The following is an 18128-nucleotide window of genomic DNA, read 5'->3' on the forward strand; positions in this document are numbered from 1 at the left end:
TAGATAAAAATATGGTGAAAATACTTGCTTTAAAGAGAAAATCAGTAGTGCCCAAATATTTGCTGTCCATGGCTTATTTTAGCAACATTGCAACTTAACAAACCCCACATGAATGACATCCATTTGGCAGAAATACCTACCACTTTGTGTCAATTTGTCCTCCTCTGGGTATCATTATATAACCTTATTGAGAGCGAATCGCTGTGTAATTGTTGATCTTTGTGGTGTGTTTGGCAAGATGCTTACAGCAATGTTGTTCCAAATTAGTTTCAGACTATGTGTGTGTTTCACGGATATTGCCTGAAAGGGGTTCCCTTTAAAATAAAGTGAATATTACTGATGTGTTTCTAGGGTGAAGACCGTCAACACCTTCAATGGGATATTACTATAATTGCATCCTTAGGCATTCACCCATACAATAGATATCTGCATGGCTTACGGCCATTTTTCCTTCAAATTTCGTGTGACAATTTTAGTCTTACACCAAAATAATCACCCTCAGAGGAGGAATGTTTGAGAAATCCTTTTGGGCAACAAGTCCCAAAACGTGCAAAGTTAGCAAATACACTCAGTATTTATATCAGCTGGCAGGCATCGCAGATTAGACTAAAAACAAGAAATGTGTTTGGAAGTTTTCTGTGGGCAATGGATGAAATATGAAATATTGTTTACCACTTTAAGAGAATGTAAGATGTAACAGTTTAGAAAGTATGATATTTTATAGAAATTTATTGCAATGTTAGACATAGTAACATTTGTTTTTGAAATCCACACAGTGGGTCATGGGTCAAATTACCAATACAGCTTGATATGCTGCATTCATCATTTGATTATGGTGCTTTCATCCCTATTTGCCAATGTAGAGGTCTATCTTTGCCCTAGAGAACAATAGGATTTTTCCAAGATAGGGGAATGAAGGGTTTGGAAATCGGGGACAAAAAGCTGCACAACATCCACATTTTCATCGCACCACAATCAAACTTTACTCTAACTATATCACAAGTAGGGACAATTTAGTTCAGCTTGTTAATTAAGACATTAATATACAGAAATAGCCTGACATCCTGTATTTACACATTCCAATCAGCACTCAGGGGCTACATGCTGAACTTTACACTGTACTATGTCAAAATCCCAATCAAACCCTCTCACACATTGTCACATACTTTGGTCTTGTTGTCTTTTAAAAAATTTTTATTCTTAAAAAAAAAAGTAATATTAAACAATACAAAATAGAACCCTTTCACAACCAGACCCTCGTTGTCAAACCCTGCTTTCAACAGGGGTGATTTGTCTTGTATTGAGGGATGCGGATTTTGAAAGGGTTTCATACAACTGATCAGAGGGCATATTGCCTGATACTAAACTGAAGCTGCATTTAATACAGCCTCCAAAAGTTGAAACAAAAAAACACTGCACAGAAGTTTAAAATCGCAACTTAAACAAATGAGAAATCAACACACTTCAAATGTTTAAATATTCATGACCTTTACGATAAATGTTCGGTCAATGTAACAACCTAGATGTAGAACAATAATGAGTTTCTATTTTAACTTCCAATTTTAATGAATTTTTTAAAGATAATTACTGGTATACTATGACTGAAATTACCTTCAATGAAATAAACAAATGTTAATTCAAGTTAATCGCTTGTTTGTGTGTCATTTTCACTGACACATTGGAAAAATAACAAACAAGAATAGGATTTGTAAATAAGCTCTTCAAAACAAGAGCTTGTCTTTTAGTCTTCTCTGTCTTTCTCCCTGTGACGACATTACGGTGTTCAAGGATAAAAGTGGACGGATTCATTTAGGATTTATTTTGAAATTACCAACCCTGGAATGTCGCTATCGTTTTTCACTCAGCAAAACTTTTGATGATTTCTGTGTTGCTCTGACAACATACCATGATTAAAGGATGACTTTGTGATATGATGGTGATTACAGTGATTATACTGACATGTTCTCCACCGCCATTGGTGATGATAGATCTGATTGGTCAATGTTGAAAGTGCTGATTGTATTCATGCATTTTTAACATTTGTGTCCCTTTCCTCTGATCATTTTGTCTGGACTTCATATGCCCAGATTTTGGCATCACTTGTGTCATAATTCCACACTGTGACACTTGATTGTTTTGTCAGGGAAATTAGTCTCAACTCAGCAAAAACATGAAGATAGCACAAGGAGAAACAATACCACCAGTGCACAGAGTTCGTGGTGCCCATACCTGCCTCTGATTGGACAGGTTCTCTGGAGCACAAGGGCCAGAGGTCAGGGAAGAACTTCAGCATGTAACTGTATGCTTCAACAACAAACCGTCACCATCATTATCTTACAAGAACACAAGACAACAATTCTAACAAACCATCACATCTAATTTATGATGTAAACATTTTTTCGCAACATCAGGGTTTTAAAGCCAAATAAATCTGATATGGATCAGTACTGGTAAAAGTTGTCTCACAGACGCTATTCACAAGGTCAAGTTCTTACTTTCTTCTTCATGCATTTCAAGAATAACCCTTTCATTGCATATGGCTAGTAAATTAAGAAATAAAATGACTTTCAGGCTAGCAAGAAATGCTAACTTTAGAGCAAGGGATCAAAAATTGTAGACTTGTATGAAAGTTTTCTTTTCTGTAAATCTAAGGTGAATAAAAGTGCTCGGCCCACACTTTCAATCATTGTATGTTAGTTGAAATATGCGATGTGTAAGCTTTTTCGTCACATCTTATGGTTCCACTCTGACATGAAAATGTTGCAATGTGTTGTACAGCATCAGTGCACCCAAGAGATCAGGTGACGGCGGTACAAACAAACCCCACTTGTACCATAAACAGTAGATGCATTTCTACTGTCTATGCTAGTACATGGAACACACATGGAAATGCACATATTTCTATTCATGTTTCTGCTCATGATGGTTTTGTTTGTACCATGGTCCGTTCAAATTCAAGGTGTAATTTATCGAATTATTTTGTTTTTCATTTGGTAAGTATTTATGAAATATTCCTTTTGATCAGTTACTAGATCTGTTAATTCAGCTGCAAAAAGACTGATGGGATTGACTGGTATGTGTGCAACTTGCCCTTTAGGTGGCGCCCTCATTGGCAACCTGGCTTCATTAATCATTTTTGACAACAGTTACAGCTCAACTCTCTTGCCATAATCATAATTGATCTATTATCCATTACATGTTAAATAGCAATGAATTTTAAAAAGACAAACATTTCGGTTTTCAGAAAGAAATATTTACAAAGTCACAGTCCCTCGGTTGACATTTAGGGAGTGCATAGCTAAGAGGATAAATACAAAAATTCACTTGACTTGTTTCAAAACAGATGTGTAAAATTTTGTAAATGTCTGTCACATGACATTTTTTAATCAAAACAACTGAAAATGGAGAATGATTTTTAAGATGTTAGGTGAAATATTAATAGAAACGCTAAAATCTTGCATTAAAGCTAAGTTTTCCTTTCAAGTACTGTCTTGTGTCTGTTAATTTTATCTTTTCTATGCTGTGATGCAGCATCAAGTGTTTGACATGTTTATTGTGTACGAGCTGCTCATTAACTACGACAACAGCCAGCAGCACTTTGCTTCATGACGGCCAAACACACACCTGTGGGACAGATGTGTACACCGTGGTGAATTACCTCAAGGAATACACTGATACCATTGAAGACTGAAACAAACCTCCCTGTGGTGGGTTTTATTGCAGCGATGCACTCAAAAATCCTAAAATTCCTGGCCCATTTTGTCAGTGTTGAGAGTTATATCTGTTGTTTTAGGTAGGCTCTAGTTTTCAGTCTCAATGGTGTACACTTTTGCTAACTGGTCTTTTTACAAATCACAAACACAACAGTAGTCTAGATCTTTCAGCGTTATATTACACCTACAGTCCCTTGAATGCTTGTCACAGGTCAAAGGTCGAATAGCACGCAACGTGATGCCGTCTTTTTTCAATTCCAGCAAGAAGTTTTCAACAAGCGCTGACCGGACAAAAAAAAACAACAGAAATACAAATCTTGAAATCTACATTGGTCCAGTCCAGCATGAAACCCAGCTGGGACTTAGCGGCCGCTCTTTAAGGGGTGAGGCAGATCCCGGACGAGGCGGAGGAGATGGCATCTTGCATCGTTCATCCGCTGTTGCTATGGAGTGTAACATCCTGGTGATCACGTCTTTTTCTATGAGTAATGGAAAACATAAAACGTAATGCTACTTTTAAAATCAGTTCACATTGAATAAACACTCTTTCTCATTTTGCTGCCATGGCAATCCTGATTTTTGTGCCAGTGCCCTTTTTTTATTTGCCACAACAACAGACCTACATGTCCACTGTTGACAATTGTGAATAAATAACAAAATGAACTATGTACTTATAGTCTTATACCTCTATATCTACTTTCGGGTTGTGTGATAAAATACTGCAAAAAAAAGGGTTGCCTAAATGTCTAATATCTTGAAATTCCATGATGCTATAATTGTTTATATTATCACCAGAACTCGTGGTACAATTTTTTGACGTATCTCTGAAATTATTATATCTCAACCTAGTGGAGAATTCATTGTACGCAATGAACTGAAAACGTGATAAAAATTGCAAATTTATGCAAATCCAATTACGATATCCGGTCTTACCTTTCTCGTTAGCGTTTTTCAAGTAACTCTCAATTTGGCCAGACTCGAGAGCCCTTTCAATCTGTACAGTCCCTGGGGGCAGTATTCGTCCAAATTCTCTGTCGTAGGTGGTACGGTTACGTATAGTAACAAGGTGGGATCTGGACGGCGCATGGGGAACTGAAAGCAAGAGAAATAGGACAAAAATCGTCATTTTACAGAAACAAACAAACTTTACAGTATTATATCCAGACGATATCACCAACGCTAACTGTAACGAATAGTTTCAGAAGCAATACTGATGACATTTTTTAAATCTCAATATTCATAAAATTCCGGCAAGAAGACTCATCCAATAAACAAAATGCTGAAAATAAAGTGTGACAATGGAATAATTTAAAATACTGTCGAAGTGAGTGTGAATGGAAATGGGTTTTTGATACAAAGGAAATCCTCAGAAAGGAAATAGTTTTAGTAACCATGATGGTGATATTTTTATTTAAATATTATCTTCATAAAATTCTCACTCTATACATGGCAGCTGAAATGACTATTATAGAATCATGAAAAATTTGAGCAGGAATACATGAGAAAGTGATAAATACTGGTGTCATCTATTTTTTTAAGTGTCTAGGGCTCTGAAAGAAAACTGTATCAACAAGTCTCATAGTTTGTATAAAGAAATCTTAATCCATCTTTCAATTTCCACTGGTTCATTGTTATCAAGTCAAAAGCAAGTAACAAGCAACTGGATTGGACTACTTTTATTTTATGAATCGTGCAAAGGTTACAAAAACAGAAAAATATTAGTTTAGTGGATTATCGTATGTCTTCCACATGTGTTGTAAATTTTAATTTCTTCTCTGCGGTTTTAATATTAATTAGATGCCAGAGCTCATTGAATATAACTCAAGGGATTGGTAAAATCCCTTTCCTTTCAGAAGAAATTTGCGGCAATTGGATGATATGTGTACATTTTATCTAATGATAAAAAAAAAACCATATTAATTCCACCACAGACATTGCTGTTGAGAAGTGACAAGTTCTCTCTCCCCCTTGGAAGCTAGCTTCATAACTGTCCACAGTAACTGTGTTGGTTTGTTGACTGCTCTCTGGAACACAATGACTTTCGGTAGTCAATGTGAACGTTTGTTGTGTGTATACACCTTTGTAGAAAAGAGTTTGTTCATTGTATGCAAGACCACACAATAGACGACATACTGCGACGCAGCTACTACCACGGCATGTACTTATTACACCCCCTTCTCACAGGGGAATACATTTTCACAATGCACCATATGTGGTTGAATGAAAATTTCCACTGTATTGAATCAAACGGAGGCTTTCATTCAGAATGGGTTACGACCCCAGACAACTGTACAATAGTTTTACTGCCACAAGAATTGAAATAACTGTCTCTTGTAACGGAAGAGAGAGTGTCGGGCCTAGCTATGTTGAATGGGCAGAACAGTGACCTGGTGTGTTTGGGCGACAGTTATGCTTGTCCTAACAAAATCTAAACCAGCTATTTTCTTTGAAATGAGTGATGTGGCACATTCTAGACAGGTAGACTGGAAGTTTTCCAAAGTTTTTGACAGCTTTACTTTCAGTCCTTTGCTTCATAAGCAGGCTTCGTTTCAATATTATGTTTTAATTGTCTCCAGTAATTATGTCACATACTTTTCCCTGACGATGCAAATGATATAGAGTTGATGATGGCAATATTAATAATTTCACCACCAATTTTTTTCGAATTTACCAATTCAGCTTAATAAATATTGCCATGGTAGTCGTAGTGATGGCAACCCCACTGGTGAAACACCATGCACACCTTGACAACCACATGTTTATCCATTATTCTATCCCTAGCAACCACATAAATGCATGTTCCCATGGGCATAGTACCCACACGTACATACGGGTTAACAACGCCTTTTCTGGTTCTCACCATGGAAACCACATGACGAGGGCAATATGCTTATTCTTATTAACTCCATGGCAACAACACATTTTCTCACTCACACCACATACCAAGCACGTATGTATGAGTCCAGGCACAATCCATGCATTTATAGCACTGAGTAATCACACGGGCATCAAAATAAATCCTATCACAAAATAATTAAAACACATATTTTGGTCTAGGTTCCACTGACACAGTGCAAGTATCACATCTAGCTTGTCTTAATAAAATTCTTATTTTATGTTGATGCCTTTTCATAGTACTATCAAAATGAATAATTTTACATGGAAAATAACATGAGGACTGTTTAAAAGTGTTGTAACAGTAGCAAAAACAGCAAACTACAAATTGAGTTGTAATGTTCAAAACTTGCAGTAAAGCATTTAACAATCCCATACAAGGTAGGTCTTAACCCTTTCAGAACTGTAATTTTTCGCAACAAAATTTTAGTGCAGCAATATTTTACCAATTTTTAAGAATTTTTTGTAAATTTTTCGATAATTTTGGACCAAATGGATATCAAATTTCATTGGCTACAGTTTTTTATTAGAAATTTGAAAAAATCGACTACTGTATATGTATTTTAAAGGCGACAAAACTTGACTATGGTGCTCAAAGGGTTAATACTTACCAATTCCTGTAGCTACAAGATGTCTCTTCGTATTGCACCCAAACCGAGATGAATTTTCTTGAAGTTCTTTGGGTTGTCTCGGTGCCTGATATGTATATCTTGTTGTGCTGTCTAAAGTGTATGGGATCTTCTCTCTCCAGTCTTCATACCCAGAATACGCTGACTTGACTGTGTAACCTGAACAAAAATAACACAACACAATCAAATCTTCACAACTCCAAAGTTTGGAGGAAAAAAAAAACATTACAGTGTTATCCATATATTTCTTTCATTTTTTCTGGCAAAATAAGAAAAAAGGCAGGAATACAGGTGGGAATACTAGCAGAAATAATGAGATGGGAAAAATGTTCTGTGCGACATGAACTGTGGTTTCATCTGCTGTAATAATATGGAAGACAATAATTGTGTTACCAATAAGTAATAAAATATCTGTGAGACTTTATCTACAAGACTGAGATACCATTGCGTATCTGATACATCTGTATATGAAACATTGCTTTTTTCACCAATTTGATAAGGGACTACTGATCTACATGTACATGTATTTTTGTAAAAAAAGTCATTTTATCCTGGTCTCTACAAGAGCTCTTTACTTTATGAATTAAAGGTGGAGTGACATGGGACAGATGCATGGTCATATGATGTCATTAGTAGCTATAAATTTGACGATTTTTTTCACAACTAGTACAACAAAAGTAAGTTCTCCATGTAATTTATGAAGTATGTTGAAAATACCATATGCAAATACAGTCTGTCAATATCTGTGTGACAGGCATTAATTATTGAAAGTGGACGATCAAATTTGATAATGAAACAGTCAATAGTGTCTATAGCTAAACATCTTTACAATGTTCAAACGAACAAATAAAATACAGGATATTTCAATAAAAGTTTGATTCATTAAAGCTAAGATGCCAAATATCTGTAGACTGTTGGTACACATTTCAAAAAATCCAAAGTGCCAGGTAAATAGCTTTATATAACAATACTTTGACAGTCTGAGGGTATTTATTGATTTCTCATGATCATATCAGTCTCCATTCCAGTGTCTATAGTCTCCTATGCTCTACGGAACAAGTTTCTGAAAGCATATTTCAAACTTTGATGTATCCATGGACTTGGCCATGATCTATAGAGCAGTGTGAAAGAGTTGATAAAGCAGGCATTGAGCAAGCAATGCTTCTAACATTTCTACTGTGAAAATAAATTATTTCTTTTCAAAGGGTCACTAGTGAAAATGGCAATAAACAAAGGCCACAGGCTCTGATTATGCCTGACTGGTCTAAGAAATATCTTAAAATCATAATTATTATAAATGAATATTATTAATAATATTGTTTTAGCATATTATCAGGGTTGAGTTTTCTGCTCTGCAGTACTTGAAATATTCTCCTCTTCATAAGAATCATTATCATATAAATTCTTGAAATCTTTCCACTGTAAAATATCCATGTCTGAGATAGAAATTAAGTATATGGTAATTAATATTTTGCGTCATAACCAGCTATAGAGTGTTCAGAATTGCTGTGTTAATGTTTATAGTTATGGTATTAATTTGACTAGTGTGCATGTATTTAGACAAGAAAGTCTGTTTTTTTATGTCCTCAGAAACAACAGGTAATTGGAGTATGGTATATCCTGCCTCAAATTTTCAAGTCTTGAAATCCATTGTTTTGGTTTGAGGGGAATTTTATTTTCATTTACACGATGGAAACCATGGTATAACCAAGGATTCAGAGTACAATAAATATTTCAATTTGTGGACTCATGACTTATTTTGATTCAGAAAACGTAATATTAAAAAAAATTAAATGGGTTTTATTCCATTGGGCTGCCACAGAATCTGACCACTCAATGGGTGTTGGAATTTCAAGACCAGGTGTACAAACACTTCACATCTGCCGTGCCATTAGCAACAACGCAGTAATGCTATTATCTGTCCATTATATTAATTCCATCGGCAAGCCAACACTCAATATCGGCAAAATTAATCAATTGCTCACTGCCACAGATATTCAATGTGATCTTCAGAAGGTCAAAGGTTATTTCTTACCCTCCACTTGAAATTAAAACGAGGCCTACTCGATGGTTGCTAAGGGAAGCTATAGCTACCTGCTATCTGTTACCAACGTACCGACTTACCGCAATCTCACTATTAGGAAAACACAATTACGCATGTACAGTCTAATAACATTTCCCTAAGCCGACAGACACACTTCCCTTGTTTGGGATTTTCACCAGAAACCTAGGTTTTACAGAATGCCTAGAAAAGAGGTATTATCAGGATAAAACATTTTCAGAGCAACTGAGAGATGGCTTTTATTGTACATAATGAGTACAGGATATATAATTCCAAAGGCTCTACGGTTGAACTAACACAGACATTTCTTTCACTAGGTGGGGATTCGCTGACCTGAAAAATGTGTAATGAGACTTCTGAGATGATTTGCGTGTGTCAACAAATACATTTAATTAGCGAACACCGATAAATTACCTTTTATGACAGAGTCAAACAAAACAAGAACCATTTGGAGGATGAAAATTTTATATTGATGTGAGTTGATATGAAAGGACAGATATTTACAAGTAGTTTTTCAAACCCATTATTCAGTGGTTTTAATTTCAAAAATTTCTGATAGCTCAGACAAACCGTTACATGAGACTGAACAAGCGAAATAATATGCTGAATGAAAAATGGTTTCTTTTCAAAGATATTAAGAGCTTTAAATAATAACTGTCTGATTGTCATAAAAAATTCAGCAAATTTTTCAGTCCTCTTCAAAAGTAGCTCAATAAAGAACATCAATTTGAAACATATCTTTGTTGATCATGTATAGAACCCTCTGACAGCCATATCCTGTCTGCGGGAAGAGAGTTTTCAATGAAGCTATAGACTTTTGTTTGGTTAATTATCGTTATTTCAACTGTCGATTAAATGGATTTTCCTCGAAAATATCCTGCGGTAGTAGTCAATTCAAACGGTCTATTTGTTCTGTTATTTTCATCAGCGTGATCAAATATTTGTAGCAAAGTTTGCAAGTGCTAATATTTGTGACCGTTGATGTTTGTTGTAGACATGTCATGGTGACAGGCCAAGCCTACCGCATGAAAAGAATACAAACTTGCCCAGCGGGCAGAATAGTGATTTGAAATAAATCCCCATGTGTTGAATGAAAGGCGAGAGGTCTTGTCAAACTTTGTGAACTAGACTGTTGTTGACACTGACAATGGAGAAGGAAAGGTGAGGGATCGAAATATGTTCAGATCTAGGTAGCTGTTTATACATACATTTACCTGTTTGCAATAACAAATACACTCAGAGGTTGCTACTGACCTGCGTTTTCAAATCAGCTTTGCCTGTTTTCATGACAAGCTTCTGACAAGCATTTTCCCAGACTTTGGTGACTTTTTACCTGCATATATTCTGAAGGTAGTGTGTGCGTTTGGAAAAAGACCTTTCGGAATTTCAAAACCTCAGAATCCTTTTCTGTTCTTCAGCTTGTGTTGACTGATTTTGAAACTTTTAGAGAAAATTAATTCTTTACTACCTTGCTTGTGTGGAAAGTTAAAATTTAATTTTTTTACTGCACCATCTTTTTTTTTATTTGAGATATCTGTGAGCTGAGGTAATTTGCTTGCTTTTTCTGATCCAAAAATTTGAACTGGATTTTTATTCTTGATTGTGTATAAGCCGATAGTTTAAAATTTCTTTGAGCAAAGTTATAACAAAAGTTTGAAACTTTCATTTCATAAGAGAGCATTATATAAACTACATCTGGATTAAACTTTCCCTGGACAATAAAATAAACCTTGATTCAGGAATGTGTGACAGCTCAAAAGATAAAAAAGTCAATGTTTCAAATGTAAGTACCGTGTAAGTTTTGTGAAACTTGAATTCAACATGAACATGCGTACATTAAGTAAAATGTTTGAAATTAAATTTTTCTGTTGTTCAATCATTTGATGTCAGTTTTGAAATTTACACACAGTGTGCAGTGATGATGGAGTGATTTCAGAGTCAAACAATCTGACAGATGATCAAGAAAAATAGCAACACCAAGGACACTAGAAGTGTTGTGCACTTGAACCCTGACATTAATAATCACAGTTTTTCACGACAACGCTCATTGAATCAACTTGACACTGAAGTGGATGAGTTTTTAGTGTTCCACTGGGACAGTCGAAACATATCAACCAAACAATTTACCAAACGCACCATAGGTCATCTGTAAAACAGTTATATAGCAACGAGGAAAAGATCGCCAGTTGCACTGGTGTTTTTATTGATTGGGTGTGTGAACAACAAACGCACAAACCCAAACACTCAGTGCCTTGATTACCAGTGCTACTCTGTTGCTAGGTAACCACCCTGTAACCAGGGACCCGAACGGATTTCCAAATTATGTGATCAAAGTAGAAAACACAATGATCGCTTCTCTTTGTAACTATGTATCGTGTCATTCCCTCTGACCTCAGAAACACAGACATTTACTCAGTGCCACTACTGTCCAAAGTACCTGGGTGATAAGTTTATGGCCAATTGTCAGTCTGTCGGTTAATCCATGGCATATTGTTATTTTCCTCTTTAGATATTTCAAATGGATCAGTCTTGGCACAGGTGTTATACTGGTTTCATGATATTATGTCTGCAGTGCAAGTATACTCACATTTACTTGTAATCACAATATTTGCACCTGTTTTGTGCAATTTTATAAATGCGCATGGTGTCCAACGGCTCTTCTATCCTGATTGAACTGATTGGAAAACGCTTTCTTTTTAATTAAATGCACACTGATTTTGGACTGGTTTAGAGATTGTGTTCCATTTGGATTAAATTTGACAACACTCATAATACTTCAATATTACTGCAATGTAAAACTGTAAGTGGCGATAACAAGAAAAGTTTGACATTCCAAAAACTTGAACACAAGGGAGTAAAACAACCATTTTATAGACAGCATCATAGTGAAGATGCCTGATGTCGTCAATAGAAATTTAAAATGACACAATTCACGTATGAATAATGATGATGATAAAAATAAACAAACAAATAAAACATTTACATAGTAATTACTATATCAACAGAACCCTGTTTGTAAAAAATGTTTAATTAAATTAAGTTTTGTAATTTTTTTTCTTTTAATACTGCCCTCCAAGAAGGGTTGCATGAATTTGTAGAATGTGTTATTGAAAATTGTTTAAAAAGATAATCATGATGATGGTGAACTGAAATAAATAAACAAAGACTTAATTTAAATAGAATGTCTCACTTCTATTTCACTTGATGCAGGATGACCCAGCATACTATAGAACAATCAGGTGAACCCATCTAATGGTGAAAGCCTGGCTTGTCAAAATGACTGTCTGATGTATAGGCACTTAGATTCCTTGTAGATGTAAGTTTTTAAAAAACCTTGTTCATGTAGGTTCCTATTCGGTATGATACACGTCCCTTACTGATAAATCCTCTCGTTTAAATGTATCTGTTCATGAAACTGTGGAAATTTTCAGAATGACTTATTTTTTTACATTATTAAACATACATGAAATATTGAAATTACTAATCAATCAGGGTGTAGTCTGGACCTTGCAAAAAACGGGGCAATTCGAAGCTGTATATTAGTCTACAATTTTACAAAAATTGTACTCTGCACACCTTTCATAATCTTTTTCTATATTGCTCATCCCTTTCACCACCATGGTTTGGCCCAAATCAATGATGATTGTGGACCTTTTTACATGAAATTGGGGGCAAACAGGTTAAATTCAGCAAGTATACTGTAAATGCTGACATTCTTGAAGCAAAACAAATTTAACAGCTGGCCTACGATATTGGGCTTAATTTTCTCTAACATTTAAAAGATTTGAGATGTTACAATCACTCGGATATTAAATCCTTTGAAATGATTACAACCAGATGAAATTCACTTTTTCATGAGAGACTTTTGCTATGATGAAGTAAACAGTCTTAAAAAAAAATTGACAGTACACACAAATGAGGAGCTATTTTATGCTTATATTGTTCATCCCTAATTTTTCTATTTAATCATAAAGAATGAACAATCTGTCTTTCAGACATTGATTAAAAGATAGTAAGGTTAGTTACGTTTATTAGGGTATTAATTTCTATGTAAACACTTCTAGGTTCAGTTCTGGTTTTAAAATGGAAAATTCTCTGCCATGCTATGCTACTATACTGTGCAGAATAATTATAATGGTGGGAAGTGCAGTCTCTAAGTCTGCCTATCACTTCACCCTACTCCAACCTTCCCATCCGATAAAAAAAATAAATTATAACAGGCTTTGTAACGAGACAAAGCTCCTTATGTTTCACAAAACAGCAATATTCTTTCAAAAATAACTTTCTGTTGTGTATTACTTTCAAAACAGAAAAGTTCAAAATGATAGTGAGAGAAAAGGTTACGAAGCAATTCAATATACTGCCATGCTTACCTTGTGGAAGGCCAAGATAATCATCTTGATATGTAGATTTGAATTTGTCATGGCATATCTGCTCCAGCATACTGTCTGTCAGTGGGAACGGATATTCCTTGTGATCCTCCGGAATATGCTTGGGAAATTTCCATACCATGAAAGACTGGTGGGAGAAATATCAACACAATACAATTCGTAATCTGCAAAAATCTTGCCGATTTTCTAGCAGCCGACTAAGTAACATGTTTGAAAATGGCAGCTATGGGAAAAAATCAAAACGAGCGGGAAAGGCTGGCGGATATCAAATAGCGGCAAATAACCTAGGAAGAAAACGGAATTGTGTTCGAAAAGAAAAAAAAACGCTAAAAAAATATCGCTGCGAGTAGGGTTCGAACCTACGCGGGAAGATCCCATTGGATTTCAAGTCCAACGCCTTAACCACTCGGCCATCGCAGCTGCCCATACATATTAAGAGCTTTTTTCATTCTTATAACGCCCACACCGTTGTAACTTGTCGGAATATCATTTATATGTTGTTGTTTTCAGTATAAAGTTGTGCTGTTTGGCTGATAATGCTTCTCTATTTGATCAACAATTATTTGGTCACAGTGTTTGCTTAGAAACAATACGCATGTAGCATTGCTACTGCAGAGCGAGAGACCCGATCGCGACCTACGCGACCGTGGCCAAGCCAAAGGGGTCCTGTGCACGTTGGATCTGCTCAATGAATCTTGTCATAGTGTACCTCAAAAGGGTGCGGGTTGTTTCTTCTATTTCCCGACGAAGTCCCCGATCTTATAGGTTCCCTCATACTGTAAGGTTTATTTGAGTATTCCTCGGAGTAATGTGGCGTGCCAAGACTACTTCTCAACTCTCTGCGAGCGGTGTACGAGTTCTTTGTCGTCGACGGCCTAAAGAAAAACAAAACCATGGACAGCGATTTATACATCAGCCAAACAACATGGCGCGCGGCAGGTGGTGGACAACAATCGTCGCAAAAAACAAAAAGAGGCTTAATTTAATCAGGTGTACTAGCATAACTGGATTACGCTACGAAGTATGATGTGCTTTTGTAGGGTTTCTCACCTTTGCTCTGGATATCTCAAATGTTTTGTGACATCGATTCCGGGATACTCTTGCCAGTAGTGGGTTTCAACTGGTGGCTTGCGTCGGTGTCCTGCGGGAGGAAAGGGAAAAAACGTGATCCTTGCACGCGACATCGGAACTTCGGAGTGATGCCGATGTCGATTGACTCGAGTCGATTTGACGACAAGAATTTGAGATTATTGCGAATGCCGACATCGCGCAGTTCAAAGTCTATATTGTGTTGACAATGTACCGTGTATATTTGACTGGAGGTCGAGAGTCTCAAAGTTGTAACCGGAAACCGTGAAAAATGACGGGAGTCTGGCCCGACACTATATACGTCTACGGTCTAGGGGCGAAAATGAAATAATTTAATAATAACTAGCTTCGAACAATAAACGGTAGAACAATGGTTGACTGACATGAAAAACACAGCCCGCGGATACCTACCTAGCGATGGCATGGCCGTTTTGGGTCGGTGTATTTTCTTTGCCTTTTCTTGATCTCGGAGTTGTCTTTCCTTCTTTTGGACCTCTTTACCCAACGTCAGTGCCGCCAAAAGTCGGACACACTGCTTCTTGTCGTTAGGATCTGATGCCTTGTAATAAAAGTTTTCCAAATGACTGATCAATTCTGGTCCCAGATATTCCTCCCCATACTGTAAATAAGACAAAAGACAGTCGTAATTTTTTGCTACTAAAATAGCTGACAGACACAGTTCATATAAGGCGCCGACAATTACCAATCACCATTGTGGCATTGTGACGTACCTCAGTGACAAAATCCTTCCATCGGATATTGGTCTCTCCGAGAGAATCCTCGGGAAACCACTTCGCCTCCGTATCGGCCGCCATAACTTGGTTGATACACTCGTGCTCCGGTCGGCTGGCAAATCTAGCTAGCAGGCAGGTTTGGTATAGCGTTCCATTGGACACAATTTGACATATCTATTCTATTGTAGGTTCTTCGCGGTCGTTTCCATGTGACGCTGACCTCGTTGTTAAGCCGGCCTGTCCATCACACCTTGAAAAGAAGGCGGGGCTTTCACGATCGATAACCTCGCATACTGCCCTCTCAAAGGCGTACTGTAAGGATCTTTTGTTTCTTTCAGGACGCATTATATGTAGTTGTCGTTAAAAATTAGCAATAAAACCGTTAACAGATGATATTAAATTTCGCAAGCCCATCGACTTCGATGAGCTAACATATCTCCATTGTGCTCTGATTTATATAACTGTCAGTTTGTCGTCTCACTCCACACATTGTAGAGAGGTAGCGATCCGATTTTACGTTCACATGTACAGTTAATCGCACTCGACATTGAAACCATATATGGCATATGTCATTTTATGAGTACATGATCTACACGATGAGAAATAAATGATAAAAGAATGAATAAATAAAAGTCTTTGTTTCTAGAATGCAAGTTCATCATTTTAAAACGCGAGTATACGCGCCGACACCATTTTCCTCACTAAAGCCTACAGCACATGGCACACGGGAGAAATTAGCTGAGCAAATCTGCATTCGAGGCTGGTTCGCTCAGCTGTTTTACCCTCATGTGCGGGAGATTTTTCGTGAGTTTTATACTTTCATGCCGTTCAGCAAAATACTATTGTAATAGCTAGTTCCGTGTAGGGCGACAAACGAACGTTTTGCGCATCGGCATCTGACGATTATCTCAAACCTTGGGGATCATTGGGGATAGAGTTCAGTGGATGTTTAGAGCATGAGGGCGCTCATGTAGGGACTGTATCCTGTTTTACGAGTGGTATTCTGGTGTATTTTATGAGGTAAACCCTTTCTCTGTCTTGCTCTATTATCCAATTGTTCTCAAAATTGATATCGATTTCTCCTAATATCCATACCTTGCTTTTCACCTTGTAGGTGACCTGTAGCTTGAGAGAATAATGAAGGCCATATTACACGGTAAGCACACGTTCTGGAAGTAATGAAGACCTGCACAGAAATATTCAGTAAGGTTCCACGCTAGCTGTTGATCAATTCATCACATCCATATAATGAGGGGGAGTGCGGGTCATGTTTTCAACCTTCGAAAAAAAGGGGGAGGGGGAGTTGTGTAGTTTGGACCAGACTGCCGTTCGACAGCGTCATCATATCGTTTTTAAATAGAAGACGACACAAACTTTGTGTAAAACTTTACTAGACAGGGCGTGCTCATTTGAATCGTGTAAAAAGTAATTTGAAAGTGCGCTAATATTGTTGTTACTATGCGTATCTCTTTCTTGTCGTGTACGAGTGGTGTTTCTGTTGGATTGTTTTCGAGACCGATCGGTTCTGATTTACGTCAAGTTGGTGTTGAGTCATGGAATGTACTGCTAGTGTATCTATGATCTTCCATTAGATGTTCCGTTGTACATGGTGTTTTCAGGTAGGCATATAGATGTAAGGATGAACAAAAGACAAGTGACGATTTTTTTAGATCCTCTTCTGCCTGCGGAACAGTTGATCAAAACGACAGTGGAATGAAGCCCTGTATAATCGGAACCTGCCCACGACAAACAGCGCCCGCCGTGTTCACGGGAGGGTTGGGTCTTGAAGTGTTCGCAAAGACGCACATTACAAGCTTATGCCGGGATTTACGTATACGACATGGCAACCGCGTGTAGGAGTTATATTCAATAATGGAGTTCAAATTTGTTTTGAAATAGTCGTTGTTTAAATACTTGTTGGCGTTTTCAACTTCCAGCAATCAGTAATTTGTCACGTTTGCAGTCCGGGTCAGCTCCAAAATTGGAGACGCTATACCATAATATTTTCCCCCTCTCATTAGCCAATCAGCGGCCAGCGCGCCATCAGTAAAAATTGTATTTCCTGGCAACCTCCACATGCGTCCTTCGTTACGGACGCCATACTGTGTCGAACTCCCGCGCCATATTCTGTCATAATGTCGAACAGTTGTGTGGCCACTCTGTCAAAACACAATTTCAAAATCGCGTACCAGTTTTATTCTGGCTAAGACAACCAAACCCCATATATCGCTGTGATTCCTAGACTCTGGCTTGAAGTCCTGCGAAATATAAATCGTGTACCTACACAGATCGTTCAGAATACCCATTTGTATCGGAGATGGCAGCGATACAAATTCTACCGTATGGGGAACAGTTGTGTGGCCACTCTGTCAACACATTTTCAAAATCGCGTACCATTTTTAGTCTGCGTTTGACAACTACAAAACAGGTATCGTTCTAAAGCTCTGACATTGCTATTCTTTCTTGCAAAATGTTATACGCGTACCTACACAAATAACCTTTATAACAGTATTTCTAATAGAGATTACGAACATCCACAAAATGATTCTCGGTACTTGAGCGAAATCGATAAACTGGGGGTAGAAATAAATCGTCAATATTTCGAATATTTGTTC

The 18128-nt window shown here is 37.1% G+C and overlaps 1 protein-coding gene and 1 non-coding gene across 2 annotated transcripts; both read right to left on the reverse strand.

Annotated features, from left to right (window-relative positions):
• Positions 1 to 1176: 1176 nt before the first annotated feature.
• On the reverse strand, positions 1177 to 15737 carry LOC139131180 (testis-expressed protein 26-like). The gene is made up of 8 exons (XM_070697150.1): positions 15511 to 15737; positions 15191 to 15398; positions 14741 to 14831; positions 14400 to 14565; positions 13673 to 13817; positions 7220 to 7396; positions 4647 to 4805; positions 1177 to 4192 (listed from the first exon to the last, which is right to left on the reverse strand). The coding sequence occupies exons 1-8, from the start codon at positions 15592 to 15594 to the stop codon at positions 4038 to 4040; spliced, it is 1185 nt and encodes a 394-aa protein (XP_070553251.1). The 5' UTR covers positions 15595 to 15737; the 3' UTR covers positions 1177 to 4037.
• Positions 14029 to 14110, reverse strand: Trnas-uga (transfer RNA serine (anticodon UGA)). The gene has a single exon. It is a non-coding gene; the product is annotated as a tRNA-Ser (tRNA).
• Positions 15738 to 18128: the final 2391 nt, after the last annotated feature.

This window comes from Ptychodera flava, chromosome 4 (assembly GCF_041260155.1).
Source record: "Ptychodera flava strain L36383 chromosome 4, AS_Pfla_20210202, whole genome shotgun sequence".
In the NCBI taxonomy this organism is placed as follows: Eukaryota; Metazoa; Hemichordata; class Enteropneusta; family Ptychoderidae; genus Ptychodera; species Ptychodera flava.

Bases quoted from the DNA above. Each gene is read 5' to 3' on its own strand.
- LOC139131180 (XM_070697150.1), bottom strand. From the start codon at position 15,594: ATGGCGGCCGATACGGAGGCGAAGTGGTTTCCCGAGGATTCTCTCGGA. The intron at 14,832-15,190 runs GTAGGTATCCGC...TTCCTCCCGCAG, and splicing joins AACGGCCATGCCATCGCTAG to GACACCGACGCAAGCCACCA. The intron at 7,397-13,672 runs GTAAGCATGGCA...ATTTTTGTTCAG, and splicing joins TTATCTTGGCCTTCCACAAG to GTTACACAGTCAAGTCAGCG.